This window comes from Haliotis cracherodii, unplaced genomic scaffold, assembly GCF_022045235.1.
Source record: "Haliotis cracherodii isolate W230 unplaced genomic scaffold, xgHalCrac1.p SCAF_2, whole genome shotgun sequence".
NCBI lineage: Eukaryota > Metazoa > Mollusca > Gastropoda > Lepetellida > Haliotidae > Haliotis > Haliotis cracherodii.
In genome coordinates, this window is record NW_027266275.1 from 49,414,558 (window position 1) to 49,439,384 (window position 24,827).

The window sequence follows — 24,827 nt, forward strand, 5'->3', positions numbered from 1 at the left end:
CACAGTGCATGATACACACACAGTGCATGATATACAGACAGTGCATGAAACAGAGACAGTGCATGATGTACAGACACAGCACATGATACACACAGACACAGTGCATGATACACAGACACAGTACATGATACACGGACACAGTGCATGATACACGGACAAAGTGCATGATACAAAGACACAGTGCATGATACACGGACACAGTGCATGATACAAAGACACAGTGCATGATACAAAGACACAGTGCATGATACAAAGACACAGTGCATGATACAAAGACACAGTGCATGATACAAAGACACAGTGCATGATACACGGACACAGTGCATGATACAAAGACACAGTGCATGATACACGGACACAGTGCATGATACAAAGACACAGTGCATGATACACACACACAGTGCATGATACACACACACAGTGCATGATACACGGACACAGTGCATGATACAAAGACACAGTGCATGATACACGGACACAGTGCATGATACACAGACACAGTACATGATACACGGACACAGTGCATGATACAAAGACACAGTACATGATACACAGACACAGTACATGATACACGGACACAGTGCATGATACACAGACACAGTGCATGATACACAGACATAGTGCATGATACACAGACACAGTGCATGATACACGGACACAGTGCATGATACACAGACACAGTGCATGATACACAGACACAGTGCATGATACATAAACTCATCACATGTCAAATAGACACAGTGCTTGATATATAACCAGATCACATGTCAAATAGACAGTGCATGATACAGAGACAGTGCATGATACACACACAGTGCATGATACACACACACAGTGCATGATCCACAGACAGTGCATGATACATAAACAGATCACATGTCAAACAGACACATTACATATTTGAAGTACCCTTTACAATAGACACATCACATGTCAAATAGACACAATGTATGATATATAGACACATCATAAAGACACAGTGCAGGTTAGAAAGAAATATGATCTGTCAAATAGACACAGTATTTCATGAACTGCACAATAATATCATATAGACAAAGTCTTTGATCCACAGACAAATACAGACAGTGGATGATACATAAACCCTTACATTACCTCTCTGCATGAAGAACGGTAAGAGGTATGCAGTCATGGGCTTGGTGAGCTTGAAAGCCTGTGTTTGGATGTATCGTGACAGAATTGAACATCATTATCAGAGAGCACCACAATGACGGAAGAATTAGGCAGATGCATAGGCATGCTTGAAACTGGGTCAACACATCGTCACATTGCAAATGTTTTTGGTATCAGCCAAAGTGTGATCAGCAGGGCATAGAATCGATACTACACGTTTTGATCATCTACCCAGAGACATGCAGGTGGTCGAAAGCGTTCCACCATGCAACATGAAGACAGGTTTCTCCTGATTGCAGCAAGACATCATCACCTCTTGACTGCCTCCATGACCTGCGTAACGGTAGTGCGAAATCATCTCTGTGAGGCTCAATCATGATTTGGGGTGGGATCAGTAGCTGTGCGATACAGGGATGACATTTTGGGTGTGTACTGTGCCAGTGTCGTTGATGCCTATTTAGGGCAGGAGAGTGAGGAGACCACTGTCTGCATTGATAGGCCAGCCTGGTCATTAGACCTCAACAATATCGAACACATTTGGAATGAGCTGCAGATCACATTGATCACATGCATGCTAATGAGGTTGGTATTTTTGTACAATGAAATTGTTTTCGTTAATTTTTTTATGTTTCAGTTTGGTCTGATACTCTCATTTTGATGGGAGATCTGACTGATTATTGGTCACATTTTGTTTGTTGTCATAGTTTGGCACATGACAAGAGACTTTTGTCCATTCAACATGTCTCTGGCTCTGACACTTTGAAGTATTACATTTTAAAGCGGTGATCCTTACCAAACTTTGAGTAGTCCACACTGTGTTTTTATGACATGTGATCTTTCTATATAGCATGCACTGTGTCTGTGTTACGTGTTGTGATGTGTCTAAATATTGTGGTTCCAAGAGCAAACAAAGATCTCAGGAAACCCGGTCATGGAGCAGACATGCAGGACTGAATGATTCACACATTCCTTCTAAGAATTTAGAAGCCTTGGCATTGATTGGCTGATTAGAAAGTTCATCTTACGCGACCTTCTATGGAGGTGTCCTCGGATCTTCATGCAGAGAGGTACCCGTTATTGTATTGGAGGAAAACATCCTACTTTAATAAGATTGGAAGGAATATATGCTAGTTAAGTATATGGGCTAGTATTTTATTATCAATTTTATGATATTATGATTTGATCAAATTTATGCATACAAACAATCAACAAAGAGAAGTTTCGTACGTGTAAACAATTTCTTTATTACAGCATGAATGGTGGTTGCACCACTTCACTCAATTATATAAAACTGACTGACATAAACCTGAATAATTGGAACTTGTTCGATAACTGATTTCCTGATGGATTCCTTGTTTGGAAACTGAAACAAACCTATCATAAAAGATTTCAAACAATTGGAACACCACACACATCACACTTTTGTCACATATCACAAAAACACAGATAGACACATACATGCGCATCAACATTAAATAAAACTAATTCAATCATTTAAACCATTGAGCTGTTAAAGTTGATCAATGTTCACAAATAAACAAAGCAGAAATTACAAGCTATTACTGGGAATACCTTTATAGATTGTATAGCTCGGGCTACTTCCACCTTGGTGCGTCCTTTGACAGACTGTCCGTTAACGCCAACGATTTCATCCCCCGCAGCCAGTGAGCCCTCCTTGGAGGCCGGTGTGTTGTCAAACACCTGCACCACATATAGACATGGACAGAGTGGGGCGCCACCACCGATGCTGATCCCAATCAAGTTCTGAGTGTCTTTCTGCAGCACCACACTGCCTGATGTCACAGTCATACCCCTGTGGAAACAAGAACACCTCAGTAAGGACCTACAGTAACAGACAGCTACAAGCTAATATTCTTCTAATGGAGAGAACACTTTCAGAACAGTCTCAACAGTTCTTACTAGACCTTTATAGCTAGTGTATTGGTTTTTTATCACCACATAGTGGAGTGACATCGATTGGAACATGTTGAAAGGTTTATTTTAACATTGTTGGGCAGCCGAGTTACCAGCTGAGTGATTAATGTATGTAGGTAGCACTTATGAACATTGTCAGTTCATAAAATTCAATGTTGAATTCAAAATGACTTGGCATTATTAAATATTGGTAAGACAAAATTCAAATGTGCGTTCATAGTGTTCTGTCAGTCGCCTCAAAGTCACTAGCTCTCATCTCATGACTACAAAAAGAAAACTACACTTTTGTCAGTCTGCACATCGCAGCAACACATAACTGTGTAAACTGATTCAACAACAAGTAACGATTATTTGACAGACTCTTTCAAGTTAGCATATATTTTACTTGTTTAAATAAAAGTCAAGTCACGGTCTTTAGATCTCTTTCCAGTTGAATTTGTTTTATACCATGACTATGCTATTATTTCACCATAAAATTATCCTGATTTTTGTTTACTTCCTGGTATATATATCTATCTTGCATTTAGTCTAAAACGAGGGACTTGTTGCTGAACCAGAAGTTCAACTGTTAAATCGCTATATTATGTTCACTTTTCATCCAACCAAATTTCCGTCAATCTTTACAAGACTGCACAAGACGCAGGTCTGAAGCGCTTTATAAGCGCCCTTTAACATAGCTGTGATTTCCGGCACTGTGCTGATCTCGAAGCTGCCAGAACTGTATTAATGGCTGCCACATAAGTAGAATTCCTGTGAGCCCACACAATAGCCTATCCGAAACACCAGGAGTCGTCCATGCCTTCTGCAAATGCTCCACATGTGCAGAGCCATTGAGCTATGACTCAGGTGATCCTGCTTCATGAGGGGGTTGTTTAGTTGCTTCAGCCACAGAGGGTGCTCCATGACCGGGTTTCCTGAGATCTTTGTTTGCTCTGGGAACCACAATCTTCTGGGCTAATCAATAAGCCACTTCCAAAAGCAGACATATCTGCCTCTTTTATACCTCAACTTCTGCAGGACTCTGGGTAGCACTGCCAGTGGTAGGAACACATACACATGGAAGTTGTATGCAGACTGGGAACTGATGGTTGTACCTTGTTGCGAAGAGCTCATTGTTAGGTGTGGTCAATTGTTGACACACAATCAGTTCTATTGTTGAACCACAATCAATTCTCAGGGTTTGCCACAGCCTCTTAAAACTGGGGGTCATTATGACTTCTTAGATGTACTACAGGTCATAGGTCTTTTGTAGGGGATCATTTCAACGAAATGTTAACTGATGTTAAATTTCGGAAAGAATGTTATTTTTTCAAGTCTTTGAAAGGCATTTAGAAGTGATACACACTTTATTAAGAGCCATTTGCTTGAAGATGGGTCTTGATGGACTTGCCGCTAGAAAAGGTGACACCTATGTCCCTCAACAGTTACCCTGCACACCTAGTTTCCAAAACCATCCACAAGGCCCTCAAGAATTCTGATCCAAGACCCAAATCTGCCCCATCACCCATCAGAATCACCATACCCTACCATGGCCCTGTCACTCATCAGATTTCCCTCCTCATCAAGAACAAAGCCAACATAGATGTCACCTTTTCTAGCGGCAAGTCCATCAAGACCTATATCTACCAACCAATTGCAGAGGCACAAGCAGAGTAAGTCTCAACCCCCGAGGATGTATAAACCAGATCCCCTGCAACTGTGGCCACCAATACATTGGAGAAACCCTCAGACTCCTCAACACCAGACTTAAAGAACATCAGATCTCTGTCAACATACCTGAAATCTGCTATTTCCGAACACATCTCCAAGAACCAAGACCATAACATTAAATGAGAAGCCAACAAAATCCTATCTACCAACAATAAAGAAAACTACAAGAGGCCATTGACATCAGGTGACACCAGCCAGCCATGAACCGTGACCAGGGAACCTGTCTGCCTTGGGATTGGGACTTATTGCTTTGATCTTTGTAGGTGCTAATTATCTAGCTGGCTTCCATTTGGCCATTGCTATTTCCATTCTTTTATCTATCTGTTTTAATTACCCTCCACCTCCCGTTTGCCCATTGTCCATTGCCAATTACCACTCAGTGATAATATAAAGGGGCAGTAATCCCTGGCTTCTTCTCGGCTGTCTGACACTGGCTGCTAGGGCTCATTAGCTGCCGTGAGTCCATTTGCTTGCTAACGCAACTGAGCGTGACAAGACTTGGCTACCATCTGCAACGACAGCTAAATAAACTTGGATGCAATATTTGTTTTACGCATTTTTGAACACTGATTGGTTAACCATGATCTATGAAGATTTCGACAACGGGTGCATGTTAATTAATTTCTTCAGCCTAAACAAACAGACAAAAAGAATGATGGAAGATCATCGGATGTCGTTATTTGGACGGTATTGATGATACAGTTTGATCAAAAAAAAAAGTATCCCTGCAGTGAAAGCATTTTTGGATTTTCGGATTGCGTGGTTATACAATTACTACTCCCTTGTTGTCATCCATGTTTTCTGGTATAACCATACACTTGTGTATGTAATATACATGTGGCAGCCCAGGAAGAGATGAACGATCAGTTGATTTACTTTTATGTCATCAACGGATCATTCCTACATTTATGTCCTAGCCATCAAAGGATCAACAGAAAATATGTTGATTGATTAATCACTGTTATCTTGCTCAGTGGATTTCAAAAGTAAGTGTCTACATGTCGCTGCCTCAGAATTATTTTGTTCCAACTCACTTTTTCCTACTTTGCGGGAAATCAAGTTTGAAAGTTTGTGGTGTTCCCATCAAAGCACTCCATACTGTGTGACATGTAACATGGTGCAAAATGTGTGTTATTTAGTAGAAACGACACAATGGTGACAAAATATGTCCCAAATGGCTTCTAAATTCATAAAATGAAGAAATTTCGACCATCAGATAGAACAGTTCACCACAATGATTTGGATTTTGTCTGATTATTTAAGTGTTCTATCTAAATTTGTATAGAAAACTCCATTGCCCATTCGGTAAGTCACATCATCAAAGTAAATATTCAATTTTTTTAATATTACAGATTAATCTGTGTTGACAAGCATCTCATTTGGATTTGCAACAACAAATCTTTTCCTTAACTCATGTTCCTAACATATCAAAGTAAAGTCTGATAACCTTTTCATATAAAATAGTTGAACAGCTTATAGAACTCATTCCCTTAGTAAAATATGAAACTAGTGTAATGAAAAATACAAATCTTTCAGCCACAGGGTAACATAAACTTCAGCAATAACTTGCATTTAATCCAGATAGTGTTTAAGAACAAAATGGTATGTGCTCAAACCATGTGTCCAATTGCTACAGAACAAATCATCTTGTTTTCAGCACAAATAATCCATGATCAATGTTAACCTTTGTGAAGTTGGAGATCTATCACTTGAACCTGAGTACAAACTGTACTTCACTTGGAGCAAAGAGATAGTTTATTGACCTTGACAGAGCGTAAGCATTTACGCCTTATCATCTTGAGGCAAAAATTTGAGCATACATCTGAGGTCTTTGATCTTATCTTTGCTCAAGGAAGGTGCTTCTTTGAGCACTGATAGACCTGGAAGGTGCAAACGCATATCTGTTCACAGAACTTTTGCTTGATGCTTTGGATTTCAGACCTTGCAAGAAACCCCTTTAGGGCTGTGCACATGATGGAATTTCGATTTTGGGGGATGCTGACAACACCAGGTGCTTTATTTCAGGATGATCTTGCACAAACCTCTCCAAAATTCCAATTAAGGCACTTGCTATTTCATTCCTATTCCTTGCTATTTCTTGTGCAATATCTGTCACCCCGGTAGATGAAAGATTGTTGAAGGATACAAACAGTTGATCCAAACTACAAACAGCAAATTCCTCTTCAGTCAGGCTGATGCAATTTGATACATCTAAAAGCTGCAAACATTTTAGGTCTTTCAAGAACTTGAGTGATGAAATATTCGATATTGCTAGAAACAACCTTGTGACATTGGTTGCCTTTGGTAGTGAGTGTAGCAGTGCAGAATCTAGGGCTGATGTGAATTGAAATTCGAATATCCAACATCTAACGTCTTAAATTTGTGTGAGTGAAGCAACAGTCTCAAACTGCTCACTTGAAAAGCTTAAGTGGTTCACAAATTTAAGTTTCTCCACAGTATGCTTGTATTTGCAATGATACAATGTATAATGAAGCTCCAACAGACCCTGTTAGTTGACTGAAGTAGTTCTTCCAAAGCAATGAACTTAAAAAAATCTATTAAAACAACTGTTGATAGATCAATCAGGTTCATTTCTTAATATCTGTCAATGCAAGAAAGAATTAAAGACAATGTTGGATACTTTATCACATTCGTTTTGTTTTATAATGTTCTATGTTCTTCATACACCATTATAATCTCAGTGATACATTCATATCAATTTATAAGGATACTTTTATCTTAGTATTATAGTGTTCTATCTTTGAAATAAACTTAAATTCGATTTTAGTCCAAGAATTAGTCAACGTATAGAGACTAAACTTTACACACATGATTTTGACAATATACACTTTCATAAAAACTAAAAATTGTTTTGCTTTGAACTTGATACATACATGATTAAAGTGGATAAAGATGACCCCATATGCTCTGCCGTGACATCAAAGGAAAAACTGATCACATGGTATATTGAAAGAATGTGATTGATCAGGAAACACGGTACACTTTAAGACTAAATTTAAGTGTCATGTTCTTGATAGAACAAAATTGTGGCTTTACTATTGATCAAATGAGAACAATTTTAGCACAGCCGAAAGATCAAAACCTGCGCTTTCCAACAGTACCAATAACTCAATTTGACCCAATTCAGTCGATAGAACAGTATAATTCTGATGCTGCAATGTGTAGGTTTACTAAAGCAAAGGGAATACACTCATATCATGGCATGAAGTGCCGATGTAAAAACAACACAGCTTTGTTCACAGGGTTAACTATAATACTTTGATTGATTGTATATATTTTAAAATATTTGATTGTTACAGAGACATGTGACATCGAATAAGTTTCTTTGTACAACTGCAGATGTGTAGGGTATTGTTCCTTTATGTGGATATTCACGGATACATTCCTTGAAGAAGGAAGCTACCTAAAATTATACATATAACTTTGGTAGGTTGTAATTATGATATTTGCATTTTGTTGTCATTCGTTTGCGGGAGCATTGAACAGAATCATTCTTGTTCCTCTCCGTCTTGGTTGGGAAGTTCTTCGAGGTGCGATAGATGTTGTTTTCACAAATCTTTTCCTTTGTAAACGTTTATATGTTACAGTCAATGTGTAAAATGTGATTCACTCAGGCAATTTATAAAATGTCTAAATATTTCAGGCATTTTACAAATTGACTGAAAAATCTGTCCATTTATTTAACAGATTCACTAAAAATGATTAAGACGGTCAAAAGGGCTTAAAACCATCGCAATAGATTAATCATGCTAAGATTAGAAGCAAAACAATATAGAAACATACTTTTAATCCAAACATTTTCAGTCACTTGGTTATAATATTAAACATTATAATGATTGGAATTCGTTATTTTTAATTCAGACTGACACATTTTTCAATCAATTTGTAAAATAACCGAATATTTAGGCATTCAATAAATTTCCTAAGTGAAAAATTTTGAACATTTTGACTGTAAAAATATAAACACAATAAAATAAGCAATGCTCTGGTGAAATATTTACTTTGTGTTGCAAGTCAAAATAGTGTAAACAAAAAAAGTCCTGGCTTCCAGTTGTCCATAACTAGCAACTATCAGCACTGATTACTGTAAAGTGTTGGCTTCCACTGTCTATTGCTAATCACCTATCAGCGCCTATTATCTGTTGACTTTTGTTATCTCATTACTTTTGTTGTTCTTACATGTACATATACATGTATATGCACTCTGCCTCATAGCATTCATTCATTCACCTGATGAAGGAGTAAGTATATATTGCGAAACATGTTTTCATATGTCATAATAAAGTTGACATCCATAAATTCTCTTCCTTAATTTTATTTTAATCTAAAAAATAATATCTTGTTTCTCTAACCCTGCTAATTAAATCATGTTTTAGGTATTTATCTACTCTCTATGCAGTTGTGAATCTAATTAAATGGTAGTGTCTAATATATGTTATTATATATGCAGATAACAGATTGATATAGACTGATTAGGTAACTGTTATATAATATTGTAACATGTTATTTTAACACAAAACATTATCCAGAACAATAACGAATCTCAACTAACTTGCAAAACCTATTTCATTCCCAAGTCAAGTAGCAAGTGGTAGCCTGGTTGAGGTACTATAATGCATGTACTCATTCTTACAGTCAAAAACCAACCATTTCTTTTGCTTGAGCAATTCTTCCCATCAAGTCCACTATTAATATGGTTGTGATTGGCTGCCAGTGAAAGCTTGCTAGTGAGGCTGTTCAAATTGTATACATAAGATTGTCAAGCATGAAACAAAGCTGATATTGGTCGTATTTTAATGACAAGGGATACGTCTGTTTTAAAATTTTAATGTTCCGATGTGTATCGCAATTAATTGCTTTGGACAGTCTGGATGATATTCATCATGACTGACGCAATTGAGAAGTTAAATTGCTTACTTTCTACTTAGACTGCTTCAAATATGCAGGTTTTCTGCTTGTTACCAGTACTTGTCAATTCTACAAAACCAGCAATACGGTAAGTAAGGGTGAGATATATGGATGGACAACTTTACTATAATCAGGAGAGACGTTTTCAGTGTAGGTTCTAACACTGTTATCAAGCAGTGTTAAAACCTACACAAAACAACACTCCTAATTGTAATAAAGAAGTTGTTCATCTATCATTTCCATAAGACTTACCCTTAATAGTACTCAAACTTCTAAATGCTTCTCAAAGGAGCAATGCGGAACTTATTGGCTTGGTACTAGTCAGTTCTAATAATGACCAGTACAGTACTCACATCAGGAGTACTGTTAAACCTTTCATAAGAAAGAGGCACATCTTGGGTTCTGTTCAAGGATTGAAATCTAGAAGGAAATTACTATTTGTTTGTCAGGATAAGAAATAATCTTGATAACCAACCATTGCCAGGCATAATGTTTTGGACTTACTTGATAATTGTGAACCCATAAGCACAGGTTACTGACAAACCAGAGACCACATTAAATCTTGGATTCAAACAAGTGATCAACAGATCCTGGCACTCTTGTGCTGCTTTCATCCAAAAAACTGAATGAAATACCAACAGACTCTGATGAATAAACACTATACCTGCCATATCATGTCCATGTGAGATGTATAAACACCATACCTGCCAGATCATGTCCATGTGAGATGAATAAACACTATACCTGCCATATCATGTCCATGTGAGATGAATAAACATTATACCTGCCATATCATGTCCATGTGAGATGAATAAACACTATACCTGCCAGATCATGTCCATGTGAGATGAATAAACACTATACCTGCCATATCATGTCCATGTGAGATGAATAAACATTATACCTGCCATATCATGTCCATGTGAGATGAATAAACACTATACCTGCCAGATCATGTCCATGTGAGATGAATAAACACTATACCTGCCAGATCATGTCCATGTGAGATGAATAAACATTATACATGCCATATCATGTCCATGTGAGATGAATAAACACTATACCCTGCCAGATCCATCATGTCCTTAATAAACACTATACCCTGCCATATCCATCATGCCCTTATAAAACACTATTCCCTGCCAGATCTATCATGGCCTTAATAAACATTATACCCTGCCAGATCCACCATGGCCTTAATAAACACTATACCCTGCCAGATCCATCATGGCCTTAATAAACACTATACCCTGCCATATCCACCATGGCCTTAAGAAACACTATACCCTGTCGGATCCACCATGGCCTTAATAAACACTATACCCTGCCATATCCATCATGCCCTTAAAAAACCACTATACCTTGCCATATCCATCATGCCTTTAATATACACTATACCCTGCCAGATCCATCCTGGCCTTAATAAAAACTATACCCTGCCATATCCATCCTGCCCTTAATAAACACTATGCCCTGCCATATCCATCCTGTCCTTAATAAACACTATACCCAGCCATATCCATCCTGTCCTTATTAAACACTATACCATGCCATATCCATCATGGCCTTAATAAACACTATATCCTGCAATATCAATCCTGTCCTTAATAATCACTATACCCTGCCATATCCATCCTGTCCTTAATAAACACTATATCCTGCAATATCCATCCTGACCTTAATAAACACTATGCCCAGCCAGATCCATACTGTCCTTAATAAACACTATACCCTGCTATATCCATCCTGCCCTTAATAAACACTATACCCTGCCACATCCATCATGGCCTTAATAAACACTATTCCTTGCCATATCCATCATGCCCTTAATATACACTATACCCTGCCATATCCATCCTGGCCTTAATAAACACTATACCCTGCCATATCCATTCTGTCCTTGATAAACACTATGCCCAGCCATATCAATCCTGTCTTTATTAAACACTATACCCTGCCATATCCATCCTGTCCTTAATAAACACTATACCCTGCCACATCCACAATGGCCTTAATAAACACTATACCCTGCCAGATCCATCATGCCCTTAATAAACACTATACCATGCCACATCCACCATGGCCTTAATAAACACTATACCCTGCCAGATCCATCCTGTCCTTCATAAACACTATACCCTGCCAGATCCATCATGGCCTTAATAAACATGATACCCTGCCAGATCCATCATGCCCTTTATAAACAATATACCCTGCCAGATCCATAATGGCCTTAATAGACATGACACCCTGCCATATCCATCATGCCCTTAATAAACACTATACCCTGCCATATCCATCCTGTCCTTAATAAACGCTATACCCTGCTAGATCCATACTGTCCTTAATAAACACTATACCCTGCCATATCCATCATGCCCTTACAAAACACTATACCCTGCCAGATCCATCATGCCCTTAATAAACACAATACCCTGCCAGATCCATCATGCCCTTTATAAACAGTATACCCGGCGTATATACATCCTGTCCTTGATAAACACTATGCCCAGTCATATCCATCATGGCCTTAACAAAAACTTTACCCTGCCATATCCATCATGCCCTTAATATACACTTTACCCTGCCATATCCATCATGCCCTTTATAAACACTTTACCCTGCCAGATCCATCATGCTCTAAATAAACGCTATACCCTGCCAGATCCATATTGTCCTTAATAAACACTTTACCCTGCCATATCCATCATGCTCTTAATAAACACTATACCCTGTCATATCCATCCTGCCCTTAATAAACACTATACCCTGCCAGATCCATCCTGTCCTTCATAAACACTATACCATGCCATATCCATCATGTTCTTAATAAACACTATACCCTGCTAGATCAATCCTGTCCTTATTAAACACTTTACCCTGCCATATCCATCATGCTCTTAATAAACACTATACCCTGCCAGATCCATCATGCTCTTAACAAACACTATACCCTGCCAGATCCATACTGTCCTTAATAAACCCTTTACCCTGCCATATCCATCCTGTCCTTAATAAACGCTATACCCTGCCAGATCCATCATGCCCTTCATACACAGTATACCCTGCCAGATCCATCCTGTCCTTAATAAACACTTTACCCTGCCATATCCATCCTGTCCTTAATAAACGCTATACCCTGCCAGATCCATCATGCCCTTCATACACAGTATACCCTGCCAGATCCATCCTGTCCTTAATAAACACTTTACCCTGCCATATCCATCCTGTCCTTAATAAACACTATACCCTGCCATATCTATCCTGTCCTTAATAAACACTATACCCTGCCATATCCATCCTGTCCTTAATAAACTTAGAAAGTAGTTTCATGGTTTTATTTTTCAATCTTAACAATATAAACAAAAGTATAAAAAAATATTTGAGGTTACGAAAATTCTTTACCATACATTTAGATATGATTATGTACAAAATCAGCTGTAACAAAATATATTCTGGAAAACTAGGCGACTGCTGTTGGAAATGAAAGAATACATGCTGGTCAAGTAACAAAAATGGTGCTTTGCAAAACGAAAATCTCTATTGATGAGTTAAATGAGAAATTTACTGTTTATAACGCAACATTTTCAAACGAATAACAAATGGCATGAAGTGATTTTAACTCCATAAGTGATCATCTGTTATTAAGTACACTGCAACATCCATTATGTCCATACCCCACACATTCCCATTGAAAGAATCACATGCTTTACAATGATGCCAAATTATCTAAATTTGAGGGTATGATAAACACTATATTTTTAGAAGTAAAATTCCAGTTGTAGCTTTATTTGTTTATTGAAAAGATAAACGCATGATACATCTGTATATGGTTCAACAAGTTCTGAAACGAATGGACCGAAGTTTTCAAAGATATGATACTTTTTAGGGTTGGTTGCAAAAGGAACAGCACAACATTGTAAATATAGATACATTTAGCAGATACAATTCAAATTTGTACAATACAGGTTTTAGCAAAAATAAAACTGTACAGTTGGGGGTACTTAAGGTTTGAATATGCACAGCAGTCGAAGGATTAAAACAACATGCACAACACATGCCAGGTCACACTCATGGTAGTGGAGCACCTCCCTGTAGCAACCATGGCAAGTGAATGGTGAACAAACCCTTCATTAGTCTTGAAAATATAGCTAGAACATTCCTGGAGCATGCCAAGTGCTAAAAATCAGTCATTCAGCGCATAGTAACTATAGTCAAGGACACAGTGTAGTCTTTCAATGTCAAATGGAGGCATTTATTGCTTTTGGTGATCCTAATAATCATTCTGACATGATCAAAACAAGTATTTTTGACACGTTTGACTTGTTCAAGAGCTGACAAAACAATGATTTGGTGTGAAGTATATAGTACAGTGCCTACCATGATTATAGCACGGGATATGTCATGCCAGTGTCACTTTCAGTGGCAGGAGGTACGCAGCTGCAACATGTGGTATGTGTTGTCTCATATAGTGACACAACTCCAGCAAACTTTTGCCATTTAGGGCTAAGAAAACTGAATCACTCCTCAACAAGTTATTTCCCTACTCCATCCACATGAACCTACTAAAAACATCATATCAATTATGATGACTATTAGCATGATTAGTGCACAGTGGGATCTGTTTCGAGTATGCCATGTTATTATGAAAGATCAATTTCCGGCAACAACTTGCTGTTATTCCTACAAACCTGTGAGCCGTGACTGTTGACCCAATGTACTCACATGAAATCCTCCCAGGGTAGAGGCACATGTTTGTTTTGGTCACCAAAGAACTCATCTGGATCTGTGGTGGAAAGCTGAGCGTACTGAAAGTCTGGATCATCATGTCCACTCATAGTTTGAAGAGCTCCTACCATGCCTACTCCAGTATGTTGCCTATCAAGCTGTCACAGACATAAATGATGCCAGTGTATGACCCTTGCTTAGTGGCCCACCCAGACTATCACAGCCACACAACCTGTATAATTATCTCAAACACTCAGGCAATTTTCCTGAGTTGGCTGCATCCATCGGCACACAGACCGTAGTGACATACATACATGCATGTGTCTGTCCTGCCTTTGCAGTATGTGTAGGCTGGCAACAGCTGTGCCAGCACATCACAACATGAATAAATAGTCACCACAGTTACAGCTACGACAACTGACATTCACCATGTTCACTTGTACTATTAAGATATAAATCCATAATCTGAAAATGTGAATAATGTACATGTGCTAGCTGCTGGAACATGCTACCAGCATCAGTTGTACAGTCTGTTGTTGTATATAATATACCCACAAAGTCATGCACATTTGGCTTGCTGTCAGTTCAGCATGTTTAATATGATCTAATTTAATATATTTTGTTTTCTCATTTGGCTTTCGTTCTCATTAATTTGTGTACTGATCTATTATCTCAAAACCTTTCAACGGCTGAAATATACATAAAAATTAAACTAGACAACTTATATATTTTGTATGTCAATATATTGGGTTGGAATGATGAGAACAAAATTGAAATTGCCATTTTTTCAACATATGACAGGAATGTTAAAACTGTATAGTGCTACACTTGGGAACAAAGCCACAATGCAACATGTGTTCTCATCCCCTGTCCATGCGAATACACCAACAAAGTAAAGCATATCTATGTATATCAGGCATCTCATGATACAACAGACAGGCTTGACACTTCCTGAACATCTGCTCTCATATTTGAAATAAAAATGTCTCATTTTAATCACTACTTTATTTCAGATACAACTAGAGTGTCAACATAAGTATTTTCTATCATTAAACAAAACAGCAAATTCCCTGTTCGCAAAATACCTTAGATATGCACCCCAAATTAAAGGAATTAAACATGAATGATAAGATTCATGTATGAAATGATAGGGGATTAAAATGTGTATCGATACAGGCAAGTGAGTATTGCATATCAAATTGTTTGAGAAACCTATTGATGCATCAACATGATCAACGCATTGGTTAATCATGACATCCCTAATTCATATATCATATTTTTTATTCATATAATCAAAACTGTAGTTAGTCCCAAAGCTCATGTACATGTGACATTATCATGGACCCTGGCCAAATCCCCTGTCCATGATAACACTACACTGGGATTTCTAAACCGTCCATGTGAATTAGCAGGATAAATTGTGGTACCTAACAAATCCTCTCATTTTGAAGAAATTGATAGTAATGTTACACAGCAAATTATTTTTCCCAACTCTACATTATGACATTTCAGTAAGAAAACACAAACAAAACAATTTAAATATTCCTGAATTGATGTATGATTGCATAAAAAGTAAAAAGATGAAGTCAACATTAGCCACATCCATTCCAGGCTTGGCTTTGAACATGTTGAAACTATCAAAGTTCTCAATTCAAAATTTGAAAACTGAAAAAAAAGAGTATTTATCGATATTGTAAACCTATTGTTTTATTTAGAAAAAAACACGCGCACTCTTTACCACCTCGTACTTACTCGGTTGTGAGGCGTCAACATCGAACGTTCTGTCACTGCTATGGTGATTGTGATTTTGGTAATTAACGTACACCGGTAATGAGACGCAAATACCATCACGCATATTTCAGCTGCGATACCTACATCCTTGAATTCCTCATACATTTTAGAATCAAATGCCAAATGGTCTTTGTCACCAATTCAAATTGTCTAGATGTAATGAAGCAAAATAAATGAGGTGTGAAAACGAACGCTGAAAAACTGCACTTGTTGGAAATGTAAACAAAGCCATTTGTCTATTCGTTGAGTACATTGGCTCGAGATCTGCATTTTCAGAATATACACGGGAAGAGAATCGTAGGAAGAATTAGGGAATTAAACATATACATTGCAATAATTTGCTATTTTCAACAGAACTTGTCGAAGTTCCCATCCTGTGTGACGCCATGACTGACGCAAAATCATGCACAACGACAACGGTATTTATCAGAATTTCTGACTAATTTTGTTGGTTTCAATGAAAAATACAACAACAAAAAACAGTACACAGATTGTCAGAATGTTTCTGATTACTTACATGTCACATTTATGTATATACGAACACTGAATCAACGAAAGTGCCCTTGTAAAATCCCGCGCACTGTTGACAGTCAACACGCCATTTTGTAAAATTCGGTCACCGGTAGTGATGTCAAACTTCAACATATTTCTTGTACATATTTGGTAATTTCTCTGAGGTGAAGGTCCTTGAATGAAAGTACACACGATCATTGTTAACTGCTTTTTACTGTTTCATGATGTAGATCTTGCATATCTTTTGTACATTTTTTTCACACAATTAATTTCACTTTGGATATTAATCAATGTTCAATATGATATCATACGTAGATATAGGCCACAACATATATGAACGTTTGATAATCTCCTGTTTGAACAATGTTCGCATATGAAGTTGATAAGTTTATAGTGTCGTATACGATATTTCTTTAATTTGAACAAGTGTACATGTGACAGGTACATTTACATTTCATCTTGTATGTATTTCTGGGGAGTGTAATAGTGAATATTATAAGTTCATATAAATAGTGTCCATGAATAGCTGTTTCATTTTATTTTATAACTAAAACTGACGATATAACTTAACCAAAATCGATATTATTTTTCGTTAAATCATATGCACACATTTCTTGAAGAATTGGCTTGGTCTTGGAATTTTTTTATGCCGTTTGATATACAGAACAGTGATGTCTGAGGATTTGCCAGGAGTGCGTTAGTCGCTATGGTGATTGTGTATTTTGGTAATTATTTCATTATAAATTTTTTTTAATTAAAAATTTAAAATCCCAATAATTCCAATGAATAGAGAAAATCAAAATATTTATTATGAATGTTAATTTTGTTTTTCAATTTGCGTCCATCGTTAAGTAGTATGCAAAAAATTATGTATTCCTACACAGTGATTCGGTTGCTTGCTTCAGGGAATGCAAATCATATTTTCACCCTTTGACATTTGGTCATGCGACCCAAATTAGCCAATAACAACACAGAACACACTTTCTATAGGTTTACAATCTTGAATGTCTGATGGAAGGCCAAGATTGTACTCATGGGAATACGCTATTGCCTACAGGCTGTGTGAAGATTGTACTCATGGGAATACGCTATTGCCTACAGGCTGTGTGAAGTCTCTTCTGTTTCAAATCTTTGTCTCATTGAAGCAAGAGACAGACAATGACTTTGACTGTTTGAGAGAATTAGTCGTACAGCCCGTAACTGTTGTTCGGATTGTCTCCTGATACCCTTTTCAATGTTGCATGATTAGAAAACACATTCAGACTTGCACTTTTGCAATCTGTTATCAATGCTCTGAAAAGCCCTTCTTACTACACCTGTAAAGCAATGTCCTCAGATCTATGTGTAGCAGAAGCGACCATTAAGATCTGATTATAATGAGATTGAAATATCATTCTGACAGGATTCTGACAGTCTGTCTTGTAGAAGATCTCACCACTTATGTGGTCAGTGTAAACTTACTGTATCACAAAAAAACCTTTCTATACTGAAAATTGCTACCAAATTTCATTCATGGTTAACATGGTTAACACTGCCCGTTTACGGAATTTTAGAATTGCAGTGCAGGGTATGATTGATAAATTCCCTCTACCAAAATGGCAATATGGTATTATTATTTCTTAAGCATGACAATTTGTCTATTATTTACTTTGGCATGTATACTACTGAGCTTTGTATAAAGTACAATAAAAATAATTTTAAGGGGAAAATAATCCCATTATTTGTTTTAAACCTTTCAAGGAGAGGTAATCTACAGCCTACAGCAATGGGAGAAAACTCTGGTTGGACCAGCCTTTCTAGTTTGTGTATGCTACAACTAGTACAAGGAGCAGTGTCATTTTTACATTTGTTGTAGGTGGCATCATGCTGATAACCGCCATGATTGCCATCGTGAAGGTTACAGAATGTGCTTGAATCAGTTTTATACGCACCCTCCCTTTCCCGTGGGATTAATTGTTAGTCATGTGGTCAAGTTCATGTCAATTAATAAACTTGACCTTGTTAACCCCAAAGGCTTTTTGCCTTATGTTATTTGAGTTGGTATCTATAGCTACATTTTATAACCTGTGACAACAAAGGTTTTATCTGAAATTAGTGAGTATGGTTTTACGCCGCTTTGGAAATATTCCAGCAATATCACGGAGGTGGACACCAGAAATGGGCTCCACACATTGTACCCATGTTGGGAATCGAACCCTAGTATTCGGCGTGACGAACGAACACTTAAACCACTAGGCTACCCGACCACCCCGTCATCTGAAATTAAACAATCCATCTTTCAATACATCGTCATGAAGACATCACCTTGACTTTAAGGTCATAATTCACAATTTGCATTGCACGATGCACAATTTGGATGAATGTGTATTTGTTGGGAGCATGATACTCCTTCACGTTTCTTTAATGAGAACAGCACCAGATAATTTTGGAGGAGGGACGGATATACCTCAAAGACTAGAGGTAAGTTTTCGAATATGATTACTAACAATGTATGTAATTGTTCATAATTATTACGTAAACATTCCTCTAGTATATGACTGCACAGAATGCTCTCCCTTTTTTTCTCCTGCTAAGAGAAAAAGGGTCTGGAGTTGGAAATGGATTGAGCAGCTACCACTGGACCAAGACTGTAAATTCCTTCTAGAGAAGTCTGAATGTCTCTTAGGTAAAATCTTGTAAAAGTGGAACTGTCCTTCCACTGACAAAGACACGAACTACTTGTTCCACTGATACTGTTTTCCAAGCTGCCAAGGATGTTGATAAAGCCCTGATTTCATGAAACGATCTTAGCTACGGTAAGATATATCTTAACAACTTACGTTCAAATATAAGATATCTTAAGGTTAAGATAAGAGATTTTCGAAACTATCGTTAACCTGTCGCAGATCGTTCAGAGTTACGATACCTATCTGTCACAGTTACGATACCTATCGTAACTGTGACAGAGAACTCATTTGTGTTAGAGATTGAAAAAGCGGGTTTTTTTCCCAATGACATCACAGGGATTTCCCAGCTGCTGACAATAACAACAACATATATAAATGACAGGGAATTCATGATCACATTGTCAGGTCACATTGTTTAACATGCACATATTTGAGTGAAATTCTGTACAATCCTACATGTAGACATTTTGTTCTTATGATAAATGATGCCATGACTACCCGAACACAAATAGCATAAAAAACAATAAATGTTATAATCAATAAGTGTAGTGTTACCACACTTCAGCTATTAGAATTGAAATAATGTGCGAAAAGATACTTCACTATTTTCCCTTCAAATGGTCCTCTCGTGAGCGCGCAGAACTGTATGATATAAACACATCGCGTACAAAATCAAGGACGAAAGTAATGGACGTTATTCTAAATGACAATGACCTTTGATCGAACTGCATGTGCGTTCAGCATTTAACATGCGTGTTCAAGTCTGATGTTAGGTGATGTATACTGTATATTTTTGTGTTTATGTCAAAAGTCAAGTTTATAATAGTGTAAACACCAACATTATACGTGGAAACACACAAAACAAGAATTGTTCAGGAAGCAGCGCACCCATAAGCAAGTTTTTATAACAATCTAAGCCTGTTAAGTTTGTTTTGTTATTTATGTATCCAATATATTTCACGAATTAACCAAGGACTTAAATACAATATCGAGCTATAACTAAATATTTTTTTATCTCTATATCCATAATAATTTACAAAATATAAAAGTGACACTAATTTTCGTTCGCAAAGAGAGATTATTTAGGAATTGTCAAGTTATGTTGTCTCATGGAATGCCACAAGATTATTGTGTTGAAAATGTGTATTTTATATTGATCAGTAAATTTCATTCAATAAACTTTTTCTGCGAACATATATTGGAAAGTGAATTTTGGACAATGTGCAAACTATGCTACATTTTGACAAGAACCAAACACATGGGAACCCATTTTTTATTTGATTTGTTGATACGAAAATCTGTGCTTAACTCAAAGTTTCAGTATATTGTTATTTTTAATGGAATACATCTATATCATGTATATGCCATTAATAACCTGTTTTTAAAGAATGCAATTGTTCAACAGACAGCTTTTAATCACTTTTTATCAGATATTTGTCTTTCAAGAGGATATAGATAACATAGGTATTGAATTTAAAACGAAACAAATTACAATTACTTTTGCAAGAAAAATATTAAATATTGTATACATATATTTGATCACATGTATTTCCTTGTTAAGTCAATAAATACTACACTGTAAAGTTAAAATTCAATTATTAAAACCACCCGTCCCACACGATTTTAGATGTAAAAACTTATGCGAAACCTTTGTTGTTTTTTTACATATGTAGATTGATATAATTTTATAAAATGCGAAAATATACACTAAAGCATTGACACAAATGCGATCCAGAAAATATAACAGCTTTATGAAAACTGTAACATTGAGCAAGGTGTCCCGGGCAAATACAAAGGGAAACCACTCTCAACTAGAGTTTGAACTAAGATTAGCTCCCCCTGAGTTATCAATAAGGTCACGGTCATTACTGTAGCCTGCCGACACTTCCGTTTTTATCCTTCCCAAATTATCGAAAAGGTATGTTGTTTCACTCTTCTTCAGCATAGACTACGAAGGTACAGTAGAAAGTTTGCAATGATTGGAAATGTCAAAGGTTGAGACTGGATCTCGAGAGTTGGAATCTGTTCGACTTAGAATTGTAGAGTGCGGAAGTGGAAGGCTTGATGGATTTTGAAATATTCATCCCGAGATAGAGATCATTTGATAATTTCCAAACGTGAAGATGGAGATATTTCACATTGAGGTGGAAACGGTCTGATATTGGTTGACACAGAAGATGCTTCCGATTCAATAGTTGCAGTGGCTGATCCACCATTAGGCCCTAAGCAATCAGTAACGAAGATTTTACTGGCCAAGCTGGAGCTACTAGGAATATAGTGCAACGATGCAGTTGAATTTTCTTGAGAACTTCTGGAATTAGGATGACTGGCGGGTAAGCATATCCCAGGACTTCGTCCCATGATATCGATAAAGCTTCAACAACCCAAGCTTCTGGATCCGGCACTGGACTGACTGGTGGGTTGTCTCTTCTTGAGGCGGGTCACGAATAAGTCCGTCATCGGTAATTCCCAAACCTGACTGATAAGTTGAAAGGGCAACGGATGCACAGTCCATTCTGTGACGACTACTTTGTTCTTTCTGGAAAGATTGTCTGCCAGAAAATTTAAATTTCCCGGAATATGATGAGCTTGGATTCTGCACTGTAAGCTGTCTGTCATTTGGAATGATTTCCTGGTTTCCTCCATCAGAGAACAGGATTTCGTTCCTCCTTGCTTGTTGATAAACGCCACTACTGTTGCAATGAGGCTAGCTGAATTTACGATTAAATGTTTCTAAAGATGTAGAGCTAATATCACTGCTCTCATTTCTAACATTGATATGAAGAGATGTTTCCTCCAGAGACAAAAATCCTTGAGCTATGAGGTCTTCCATGTGAGCACCCATTGGTGCTTCCGGTGGTTTGGTAACCAGAATTAACTTGTGCACTTCTTAGACTTTCTGAGAAATATTCCAACGCCAGTAAGGTTTGAGGGACATTCTTAGACCACTGACGATTGAGACACAAGATGGAGAGGCTTTTGGATTGTGATTATCAAAAAACCTTGAGGCAGGTACAATGGTGGAGAGAGAGCGATAACATGGGAGCTAACTCTGGGACTCTTAAGAACTGCAAATAACCAAGAACAATATTGGCGCAATGTTTCAGGAAGTCATTGTGGAAACACATTACTAGTTTTGTTTTCATAATGTGTTTGTTTTCTATTTTTGATATGACATAAATATGTAACTGACATGTGCCATATTCTCATTCCCCAAGCAAAGTAAGTGATAGTATTGGTACTTGCATCAATAGGTTGGTATACTATAAAATGTCTTTGCGATGTGTTGATCCTCCGGATCAAAGTTATCTTGTAACATTATTTGACAAGGTTACCAAGAACAAAGACACCATCATATAAGGTTGATGTAATGTCGAGATACCTTGACCTATACCTATTAGCATATTATATGACATCATCACTTTATGTGCACAAGCCCCACTATCAGTCGAATGTAGCATGACAGCAATACAGGTCAATGTCATCTGGATTCATAAAACATCACAGTTGGTGACTGTCATTCATTACTGCTTGAATAACTTGATTAAACAAACTGTTTCTTATATAATCATGATAATATATGTCTCAAAACGGCTTGAGGCCTGATATGACCTACAAACCATCTTTGTCTTATCTGTGATGCATACGCCATCATTTTCCTAGACAGGATGGAACTGCCACTCGGATTATTTACAATTGGCAGTTCTTTAAAGACTGACCAACTTGACATCATCAACCATATGCCTGCCGACACACTATTACAGCAGACCTGCCTATGCTTCAACTTTATGGGACCAGGGTGCAACCTGATTTTGTCTTGTGCAGCTTAATTATCCTGGTGCAAGTTAAATCAAGTTCTTCAAATCCAGCCCTGCTTTGATCGATACTTGTATCTGGAATTAAAAAAATGATTGTGATCCACTGATGTCACTGCCAGTTGAGAGCATGAATTCAGAGGCCATTAGAAAAGCTGTTTTCTTGGTCTTTTGTAACAGCAAGGCAGAGGTAAAGGTTTGAATGGCTTCTCTCCGCTGGGCGAATGTTTTCGAGGGGTTTTCGTCCTCCAACAAGAAAGACCTCTTGATCTGGCTCAGGACAGGGTGATCTTCGATAGATAGCCCATCATGATGGAGAACTGATGTTAAGTGGAAGGAACTCCACCACCATGGGTACAGTAACAGGTCCCAATCCAGAAACAGATTTGGGGTATCCGGAAGCCTGCATCTTCTGTGTTGGAACCACCAAGTGCATTGTAGGCGGCATGGTGTCTCATCTGGGGTGGAGGTCATGGTGTTCCGAAAGTCTGAGGACTTTGACGAGGAGTAACAGAAAAAGTCAGCTCAATGGGAATGATTGTACTGTCCGTGTGCTCTATCTTACGAAGTACTGCCTTGGAGAGACCTGTTAAAGGGCAAACTGCATATGAGTAGAACCCTGTCCAATCCATGAACAACACGTCTACTTGTTGGGCTTGGGGATCTGACACCAGGCTGACATACAAAGGGAGCTTGTTTGTGAGGAATGTGGCAAACAAGTCCAGATGTTATGTGTCCCACACCGACGCTAGCCATCGAAATACCTCTGTATGGAGAGACTATTTTCTCCACAGTCAAAATAAGTTGTTTGCCAAAATGAGCTTCCCCTGCATGTTGCAGACTTCCGTTCTGCAACTGATCGAATCTACCAAGGCAAATAAACTGTAGTCTTGCTCAAACCAATCGACTTGGTTCATCCATCTCCAGGGTGAAGCCCATTTCTAGTGTCCCCCCAACCATGACATTGCTCACTCATTCACTCACTCCTCCATCTCTGGATGTAAGCCACAACCATTGTGTTGTCTGTGGTCACAAGTACTGGGGATATATGATGCTTCTATGAGTCAAGTGCATAAAAAACTTTTCTTATTTTGTTTTACACTGCATTTAGGAACATCCAAGCAATATCACATTTGAGGACAGCGGTAGAAACTTACATTTTTAGTCCACTCGTCCTTTTATGATATCATAGAGCAAAACCCTTAAAAATGGCAAATTTCTACTAGTCATTATGATACCTTAACTATTGGGCAGTTTAGCAAGGACTATAGGACCAGTGCCAATTTCTATCCCTGTAGGACCCGTCTGACCCCCTGGCTATCAAGCTGAGTGCTGATGAGGGATCAAGGACAGATGGTAGCCAATGGTGTAGGGGGCAATTGCCATGTGTTGTGTCCGAATAATGTTGCCAATGACCCCCATTAACAAAATAGCCAAAAAAATAATTTCCCCAAGATTAAGTCAGGTTGTTTGTTTAAATGGTGTTTGATGAGATGCTTCTAGGTCACACTTAAATCCGCTTTTTGAACTAAATATCCAGGTTATCGACAGTTTGTACTGGACTACACACCATTATTCTGAATAATCTAAAATAAAATATCCTGACATA

At 37.7% G+C, this 24,827-nt stretch overlaps 1 protein-coding gene across 2 annotated transcripts in view; it reads right to left on the reverse strand.

The window, feature by feature from the left end:
- Window positions 1-24,827, reverse strand: part of LOC139468168 (PRKCA-binding protein-like) — a 61,404-nt gene that overhangs the window by 28,694 nt on the left and 7,883 nt on the right. The window contains exons 1-2 of one of the 2 annotated variants that reach the window (XM_071249965.1): window positions 14,431-14,555; window positions 2,704-2,944 (exon numbers count right to left, since the gene is read on the reverse strand). In XM_071249965.1, the coding sequence (XP_071106066.1) occupies window positions 2,704-2,944; window positions 14,431-14,543 (354 nt within the window). In that variant the 5' untranslated portion in view covers window positions 14,544-14,555. Of the gene's footprint in view, window positions 1-2,703; window positions 2,945-14,430; window positions 14,556-24,827 lie in introns of those variants that run through there. The other variant, XM_071249966.1, reaches the window with a different exon arrangement.